This window comes from Staurois parvus, unplaced genomic scaffold (assembly GCF_062004578.1).
Source record: "Staurois parvus isolate SC_StPar_1 unplaced genomic scaffold, SC_StPar_1.0 ptg000635l, whole genome shotgun sequence".
NCBI classification, from domain to species: domain Eukaryota; kingdom Metazoa; phylum Chordata; class Amphibia; order Anura; family Ranidae; genus Staurois; species Staurois parvus.
This window is the reverse complement of record NW_028318431.1, coordinates 1117784-1128020: the sequence shown is the minus strand read 5'-3', so window position 1 is coordinate 1128020 and position 10237 is coordinate 1117784. Positions and strand designations below refer to the sequence as shown.

Genomic DNA, 10237 nt, shown 5'->3' with positions numbered 1-10237 from the left:
TCACATCAGTGCTTGCAATTCCAGTGGGTTCCGGTTGCAGAAAAAAAAAAAAGAACAGGCTGCATTTTTTTGGCACAGAACTGTACTGGTACACGTTAAGACACATCAAAAATGCGCCGGAACACACTGGAATGCACATGTCCCTATTTATATTGAAGAAAAATAGAGGGGAAAAAATTAGCCAGAATGCATTAAAAATGCACTGGAACGCGTCAACAACACATAAAAATGCACCAGAACATGCCAAATACACGCAAAAACGCAACAGGGCTGCATTTCTATAGTGTGAACTGGCCCCTAAACCAATATGGATGTTGGGGGTGACAGCCCTATAGGGCCACTTCTCCATTCTTTCCTTTGGTGGCCCTCACATGCTTCCCTATCACCGCTGCTTCCTATTATTCGGCCATGGTTGTTAGTCCCGTCATTGTGCTAATCGTTGTCTTCCTCCCGTCCCGGCCCGGGGGACCCCCATCTCTAGGAAGGGAAGAATCGGGCGCCTCCAGTAGATCACACCCTCCGACCCCTCACTTCCTGTTCCCGGACAGCGGTTCTCCTCCCCGGAGGAGGCGGGTTCTTTATGCTCTCCCAGAGCGTTGTGTATCGGGCAGGCACCGGTCGGCTGGTGTCGGTGGCCCGGCTCCCGGGTAGGCGCTATGCCGATCGTCTCCGCTCTGCTCCTGGCAGTCCTGCTGCTGGTGGTGGTCACCTGGCTCCTGGGAAGGTGAGTGCCGGGAGGAGCGGCCTCGGAGCCGGCCTGGGGCTGTGTGCGAGGTGGAGCTGTCAGACGTGGCGCTGAACTGTCACTGCAGACCGCCTGGCATCAGCACCGAGCCCGGGCACCGGCATGGCATGTAGGGGCCGAGTGTCTCCGGGGTGCTGATGTGCGGCTGAGGAGGAGGGGGAAGTTACCGGAGTCCTCCCAACAGATCTCATATATTTACCCCCCCCCCCCCCCACCAATACAGATCTCATATATCAGCCCCCCACCAATACAGATCTCATATATTCCCCCCCCCCCCCCACCAATACAGGTCTCATATATTCCCCCCCCACCAATACAGATCTCATATACCCCCCCCACCAATACAGATCTCTTATATCCCCCCACCAATACAGATCCCATATATCCCCCCCTACCAATACAGATCCCATATATCCCCCCCTACCAATACAGATCTCATATACCCCCCCCACCAATACAGATCTCATATATCCCCCCCCCCCCCACCAATACAGATCTCTTATATCCCCCCCCCACCAATACAGATCCCATATATCCCCCCCTACCAATACAGATCTCATATATCCCCCCTACCAATACAGATCTCATATATCCCCCCCTACCAATACAGATCTCATATATCCCCCCCTACCAATACAGATCTCATATATCCCCCCCTACCAATACAGATCTCATATATCCCCCCCTACCAATACAGATCCCATATATCCCCCCCTACCAATACAGATCTCATATATCCCCCCTACCAATACAGATCTCATATATCCCCCCCCCCCTACCAATACAGATCTCATATATCCCCCCCCCTTACCAATACAGATCCCATATATCCCCCCCTACCAATACAGATCCCATATATCCCCCCTACCAATACAGATCTCATATATCCCCCCCCCTACCAATACAGATCTCATATATCCCCCCCCCTTACCAATACAGATCTCATATATCCCCCCCTACCAATACAGATCTCATATATCCCCCCCTACCAATACAGATCTCATATATCCTCCCCTACCAATACAGATCTCATATATCCTCCCCTACCAATACAGATCTCATATATCCCCCCACCCCATACAGATCTCTTATATCCCCCCCACCAATACAGATCTCTTATATCCCCCCCATACAGATCTCTTATATCCCCCCCATACAGATCTCTTATATTCCCCCCCCCCCCACCAATACAGATCTCATATATTTACCCCCCCCCAATACAGATCCCATATATCACCCCCTACCAATACAGATCTCATCTATCCCCCCCTACCAATACAGATCTCTTATATCCCCCTCCCATACAGATCTCTTATATCCCCCCCCCCACCAATACAGGTCTCATATATTTACCCCCCCTACCAATACAGATCTCATATATCCCCCCTACCAATACAGATCTCATATATCCCCCCTACCAATGCAGATCTCATATATTCCCCCCACCAATACAGATCTCATATATTCCCCCCACCAATACAGATCTCATATATTCCCCCCCACCAATACAGATCTCATATATTCCCCCCCACCAATACAGATCTCATATATTCCCCCCCACCAATACAGATCTCATATATTCCCCCCCACCAATACAGATCTTATATCCCCCCACCAATACAGATCTCTTATATCCCCCCACCAATACAGATCTCATATATCCCTCCCTGCCAATACAGATCTCTTATATCTCCCCCACCAATACAGATCTCATATATCCCCCCCCGCCAATACAGATCTCATATATCCCCCCCCCGCCAATACAGATCTCTTATATCCCCCCCCCCCACCAATACAGATCTCTTATATCCCCCCCTACCAATACAGATCTCATATATGCCCCCTACCAATACAGATCTCATATATTCCCCCCCTACCAGTACAGATCCCATATATCCCCCCCTACCAATACAGATCTCATATATCCCCCCCCTACCAATACAGATCTCATATATCCCCCCCCTACCAATACAGATCTCTTATATACCCCCCTAGCAATACAGATCTCATATATCCCCTCCTACCAATACAGATCTCATATATCCCCTCCTACCAATACAGATCTCATATATCCCCCCCTCTCACCAATACAGATCTCATATATCCCCCCCCTACCAATACAGATCTCATATATCCCCCTCTCCCACCAATACAGATCTCATATATCCCGCCCTACCAATACAGATCTCATATATCCCCCTCCCACCAATACAGATCTCATATATCCCCCCCTACCAATACAGATCCCATATATCCCCCCCTACCAATACAGATCCCATATATCCCCCCCTACCAATACAGATCCCATATATCCCTTCTACCAATACAGATCTCGTATATCCCCCCCCCCTACCAATACAGATCTCGTATATCCCCCCCCCCTACCAATACAGATCTCATATATCCCCCCTACCAATACAGATCTCATATATCCCCTCCCACCAATACAGATCTCATATATCCCCCCCCTACCAATACAGATCTCTTATATCCCCCTCCCACCAATACAGAGCTCATATATCCCCATACAGATCTCATATCTCCCCCCTACCAATACAGATCTCATATATCCCCCCCCCATACAGATCTCTTATATCCCCCTCCCACCAATACAGATCTCATATATCCCCCCTCCCACCAATACAGATCTCATACTGTATATCCCCCTCCCACCAATACAGATCTCATATATCCCCCCCCCTACCAATACAGATCTCATATATCCCCCCTACCAATACAGATCTCATAAATCCCCCTCCCACCAATACAGATCTCATATATCCCCATATAGATCTCATATATCCCCCTCTACCAATACAGATCTCTTATATCCCCCCCCATACAGATCTCTTATATCCCCCCCCCACCAATACAGATCTCTTATATCCCCCCCACCAATACAGATCTCTTATATCCCCCCCACCAATACTGATCTCTTATATCCCCCCCTACCAATACAGATCTCATATATCCCCCCCCATACAGATCTCTTATATCCTCCCCACCAACACAGATCTCTTATATCCCCCCCCCCACCAATACAGATCTCATATATTTACCCCCCCAATACAGATCCCATATATCCCCCCCTACCAATACAGATCTCATATATCCCCCCTACCAATATAGATCTCATATATTCCCCCCCCCTCACCAATACAGATCTCTTATATCCCCCCCCCCACCAATACAGATCTCATATATCCCCCCCTGCCAATACAGATCTCTTATATCTCCCCCCCTGCCAATACAGATCTCTTATATCTCCCCCCTGCCAATACAGATCTCTTATATCTCCCCCCCTGCCAATACAGATCTCTTATATCTCCCCCCTTGCCAATACAGATCTCTTATATCTCCCCCCCTGCCAATACAGATCTCTTATATCTCCCCCCCTGCCAATACAGATCTCTTATATCTCCCCCCCGCCAATACAGATCTCTTATATCTCCCCCCCCGCCAATACAGATCTCTTATATCTCCCCCCCCCCCCCGCCAATACAGATCTCTTATATCTCCCCCACACCAATACAGATCTCATATATCCCCCCCACAAATTCATATCTCATATATCCCCCCGTTACAGTACAGATCTCGTGTATCCCCTCCCCTTTCCCAGTACAGATCTCGTGTATCCCCCCACTTCCCAGCATAGATCTTGTATACCCCCCCACTTCCCAGTAAAGATCTCATGTACCCCCCCTTTTCCCAGTGTAGATCTTGTGTACCCCCCTTCCCATTACAGATCTTGCGCATCCACCAATGCTTTCCAGTACAGATCGTGTAATCCCCCTTCCCAATGCAGATCTTGTGTAACCCCCCCCCCCTTCCCATTACAGATCTTGAGTACCCCCCCTTTCCAGCACAGATTTTGTGTAAACCCCCCTTCCCAATGCAGATCTGCCAGTACAGATCTCGTGTAACTCCTTTCCAGATCTTGTGTACACCCCCCTTCCCATTACAGATTTTGTGACCCCCCCCCCCTCCCAGTACAGATCTTGTGTAGCCCCCCCTTCCCAATGCAGATCTCCCAGTACAGATCCTGTGTGCCATTCCCCCCCCCCCCTTTACAGTAAAAATCTTGTGTACCAACCCCCCCCCCCCCTCCTAGTACAGGATCTTGTGTAACCCCCCTTCCCAATGCAAATCTCTCAGTACAGACCTTGTGTACCAACCCCTCCCTTCCCAGTACAGGATCTTGTGTAACCCCCCCTCCCAGTACAGGTCTCGTGTACCCCCCCACTTCCCAGTATAGATCTTATGTACCCCCCTTTTCCCAGTACAGATCCCAGGTACTCCCTTACCAGTATAGATTTTGTGTACCCCCCCTTACCAGTACAGATCTCGTATACCCCCCTCCCTGTATAGATCTCATGTACCCCCCTGTATAGATCTCATGTACCCCCTCCCTTCCTAGTACAGATTTCTTGTACCCCGTCTTCCCAGTACAGATGTCATGTACACCCCTTTCTCAGTGCAGGTTTCTTTGTGTGCCACTCCCCAGTACAGATCTTATTGCATTTCTCCCACCACTACCGACCTAATGGTGTGTGTCCCCCCCCCCCCCCCCCAGTACACATCTCATATTGTATTCCGTGCCAGTACAGATATCTATACCAACCCCTCCCACCCCCAGGACAGATTTCATCATGTGTGCCTCCTCAGAGTACAGATATCAAAGTGTACCACCCCCAGTACAGATCTCATTGTGGACTGGCTCTGGGAGCAATTGATTTTCTTGCAGAGAGATCTTGGTGTGCGATAAGATGACGTCATCGAGGATTACTGTCTGCATTCGGCAGGTTTGGTGTAGATATTTTCATGTTTTTTGATGCTTCTAGGAGGTGATTGACCCAGACCATGCCACAGGAGGGACACAGCCTGGTAACACTGACACAATGGTACCATCCCCACTCTACATACATATCTAACGTGGTTATATGATGATGTATGTCCTGCCATAGATTTGATATAAAACTTTCACAAGCAGTTGATATTGATGAATGTTCCTCCTGTGCAACTTTTCTCTTGCTGGGGAGCAACTGGTTGTCTTGTGCAGGATAAAGTGGTTGCCATAGGCATTTTGCTTTAGGAGCATTATTTGTATTTGGCTGGTTTAAACGTTTTTTTATATGTACTGCCGATGGTTGCACCCCTAGCATGCCATAGGAGTGGCCCTGCCTGACACCGTAACACTGACACCTCACCAATCTGCATACATATTAGGCCGTCTTCACACTAGGCGTTTCAATGCATTTGCATCCAATCCTGGCTTTTCTGTGCACCCGGAGGCACAGGCGCAGCATCCAGGCCCTCTATTTGCAGCCCCTCAAAGTCTATGGCAGGCTGAAACATGCTGTGGCTGGATGCCGTACCACCATTGAGGGCCTTATGCAGGTGTGAAAGTGATGATGTGATGTAATATTCTTTTGCTTCCACTGTGTGATGAGACACCTAGTTAACCACTTGGTAACTGCGCTATAGCCGAATGGCAGCTACAGCAAGATTACCCAGTTCTGGGAGGGTGTCATATGATGTCCACCCAAAACATGCCCTCCCACGTGCCCCCAGGGGTGCACACCCGGCGATCTCTGTGATTGCTGTGTCTTACTGACACAGCTGATCACGTGATGAGGTAAAAGGTCAATCACAGTGGCCTTTTACCACGTGATCAGCTGTGTCCAATGACACAGCAGATCACGGAGTAAATATAGCTGCCGGTTATTGGCAGAGCTTTCCTCACACGTGAGGAATGTACTGCTGATAACTGGCAGCTGTCACAGAGCAGATCAGCACTGATCATCAGGCACTGATAATCATTGCCCTTCAGTGCCTCCCACCAGTGCCGCCAGTCAGGGCTGTCAGTCAGTGCCGCCTATCAGTGCACCATCATTGCTGCATATCAGTGCAGCATCGCCAGTGCCTCCTCATCAATGCCCATCAGTGCAGCCTATCAGTGCCCATAAGTGCTGCTTATCTGTGCCGCCTCATCAGTGCACATCAGTGAAGGAGAAAAATTACCTGTTTGCAAAATTTTATAATAAAAACAAAGAAAAACTTTTTTTTCAAATTCTTTGCTCTTTTTTTGTTTATAGTGCAAAAAATAAAACCCAGTGGTGATTAAATACCACCAAAAGAAAGCTCTATGTGTGTGAAATTTTTTTTTTAAATTTCATATGGGTACAATGTTGCATGACTGCGCAATTGTCATTCAAAGTGCGACATCGCTGAAAGCTGAAAATTGACCTGGGCAGGAAGAGGGTATAAGTGCCCGGTAAGCAAATGGTTAACAGGTGGGAAGCCTCACTTTGGTCATTCATTGCATGCGCTGCTAGTAATATGGAGTCATGTTAGAGCAGGGGTGTCAAACTGGCAGCTTTTCAGCTGTTTTGAAACTACAAGTCCCATCATGCCATGGGAGTAATGCTTGTAACTGTCAGTCTTGCAATGCCTCATGGGACTTGTAGTTTGGCAACAGCTGGATGACTGCCAGTTTGACACCCGTGTGTTAGAGCTTACTGAGCTTCAAAGAGGGCAAATTGTTGTAGCCCGCTTAGCTGTTGCCTCTGTGATTGAAGTTGCCAATTTATTTGCCGTGTGGTAAGGTACAGTATCAAATGTTATGACTGCATATACAGTGTCTGTGTAACCGTCATTTGATCACCATAAGCGCAGTCGATATGGTCAACTGACCGATAGAGACTAAAGGACATTCCAAGAATAAGAAAACAACTGCTGCAAAAGTGACTGCAGAGCTCAATCTCAGTCTTCTGTATACATCCACACGCCCATTGAAGTACACTACTGTCCATTTTCTATCTGCAAAAAGCTGGATTCTAAACACACAGATGGAACACCCGTGTGAAAGGGGCCATAGGCGTCTTGCTTTAGGAGTGATTGTTTGCATTTGACAGGTTTGCTCATTTTTTTATTTGTGTACTGCTGGTGTTTTTTTTCGTACACCACAAGGCATGCCATGGCCAGCTATGGCACTGCCTGACACCACAACACTGAGACACTGTAACCTTTATTGTTCCACATACATAATTTATTATTTATTACAGGTACTTATATAGCGCCATAGCGCCATCAATTTACGCAGTGCTTTACATATATATTGTACATTCACATAAGTTCCTAACCCTCAAGTGGTGTACAATCTAAGGTCCCTAACTTACAGTCATACACATACTAGGACCAATATAGACAGGAGCCAATTAACCTACCAGCATGTCTTTGGAGTGTGGGAGGATACCGGAGTACCCAGAGGAAACCCACGCAGGCACAGGGAGAACATGCAAACTCCAAGCAGAAGGTGCTGTGGTTGGGATTCGAACCAATGACCCTAGTACTGCCAGGCAAAAGTGCTAACCATTTAGCCACTGTGCTGCCTCATAAAGCATGATTACATATCCACATGTGTACATGTCACATGTGTTTTATCTCACATCTTGGTACATAAGATGTGAAAGATTTACAAGCTGTTCATATTGATATTTCTCCTGTTGCTGGTTAGTGACTGGTTGTTTTATGCAGGTTATAATGTATTGCTCTAGTTGTGTGGTAGTACACTTTTCCTCTTCTCCTTCTGGCGCTCCAGGCTGTGGGCAGACCCTTGAAGTCATCATGTACAGTGCAGGGATATTATTTGGACGGACCCTTGAAGCCGTCATGTACAGTGCAGGAATATTATTTGGACAGACCCTTGAAGTCATCATGTACAGTGCAGGGATATTATTTGGACAGAGCCTTGAAGTCGTCATGTACAGTGCAGTGATATTATTTGGACAGACCCTTGAAGTCGTCATGTACAGTGCAGGGATATTATTTGGACAGACCCTTGAAGCCGTCATGTACAGTGCAGGGATATTATTTGGACAGACCCTTGAAGTCGTCATGTACAGTGCAGGGATATTATTTGGACAGACCCTTGAAGTCGTCATGTACAGTGCAGTGATATTATTTGGACAGACCCTTGAAGCCGTCATGTACAGTGCAGTGATAATATTTGGACAGACCCTTGAAGTCGTCATGTACAGTGCAGGGATATTATTTGGACAGACCCTTGAAGTCGTCATGTACAGTGCAGTGATATTATTTGGACAGACCCTTGAAGCCGTCATGTACAGTGCAGGGATATTATTTGGACAGACCCTTGAAGTCGTCATGTACAGTGCAGGGATATTATTTGGACAGACCCTTGAAGTCGTCATGTACAGTGCAGGGACATTATTTGGACAGACCTTTGAAGTCGTCACGTACAGTGCAGGGATATTACTCTGCATTGTGGAGGGGGCAGGAGTTTGCCTGAGAGTACTTTAAAGAGAAGGCTTTGCAGAACCGTTTGCACCAATGGAGAGACTTTGCTGGAGTGAGGACTGAGGTGAGTATTATGTAGCTGATGTAATACAGTTTATACAGCGCTCCCAGCAGGCACATCTCTTAGTAAAGGAAATAGTGTGTTTGGACCAGTTTGGCACATTTACCACACCGCTCTGTGCTGTCATTTCGGCCTGGACAAAAAGTCAAGTCCCAAAGTAAGAAGATGCAGGCACCCGTGACAGCCAAGAATGCTGACAGTGCAACGCTGGAGGGGATCGCTTGGCAGGTAAGTGTACAATAATGTGCTAATATGCAGTGCATACTATTATATTATGACAAACGCTCCCGGGGGTTTAATTCCACTCTAAATTGGGAGTAATATAGGATCCTTAGAAATGTACTGTATGCACCATGATGTAATGCAAGGGCAGAATGAGTTGAGGTTCGGGGTTGATTTTCTAAAGGAAAATAGGCTGTTCACCTTTAGGGCTCATTCACACTTGACTTTATTTCTAACTCTTGCCAAATGCCCCTATAGCTTTTGACAGCGTTTGGGAAGCATTTTTAATGCTCCTCAAACGCTCCCAAAACACCCTATGCGCGTTTTTGAGGCGGTTGATAGGCATTTGCCAAGCGTTAAAACCGCACCACAAACTCCTATAATGAGGTTAAATGGTATTAACGCTCCGCAACTGCGTTGCAATGGCACTGCGGAGTGGTACCATAGACTTGAATGGGAGGCTTCAACTCCTCCTGACTGGACACGAGGCGTCAGTTTTGCCATGCCGCTAACTCTTCCCTGTGATCAGCACTGTGTGCTGCCATGTGCAGAATTTTCATAGACGTTTGAGAAGCGTTAAAAACGTTTCCCAAACGCCTGTCTGAGGCCTACTGACAAAGCTAGTGTGAACGTAGCAATGTGAAAGTGTTGAGATTTCACTTTGCAAAGAATGCTTACTCATTTCTTTTTCATTTCTTATTCCAAAATATCTTGTTCGTGTCCTCTGGATCCAAGTGACATGCTCTGTTATTGAGTCATTGTCTCACAATCCTAAAACACCACTTAGGACAGACATTAAATGGCTATTAATTGGTGTACACCCAGGTTGGGGTCCACATGCAGGGCAAGGTCGCATTGTCTCCGAAAAGGCCTGACCTGACCCCTTTATG

The 10237-nt window shown here is 47.3% G+C and overlaps 1 protein-coding gene across 3 annotated transcripts in view; it reads left to right on the top strand.

Annotated features, from left to right (window-relative positions):
• Nucleotides 1-556: 556 nt before the first annotated feature.
• Nucleotides 557-10237, top strand: part of BLTP2 (bridge-like lipid transfer protein family member 2) — a 115961-nt gene continuing 106280 nt past the window's right edge. For all 3 annotated transcript variants that reach the window (XM_089693623.1, XM_089693622.1, XM_089693621.1), the window contains exon 1: nucleotides 557-724. In XM_089693623.1, coding sequence (XP_089549749.1) covers nucleotides 657-724 — 68 coding nt within the window. In that variant the 5' untranslated portion in view covers nucleotides 557-656. The remainder of the gene's footprint in view (nucleotides 725-10237) is intronic.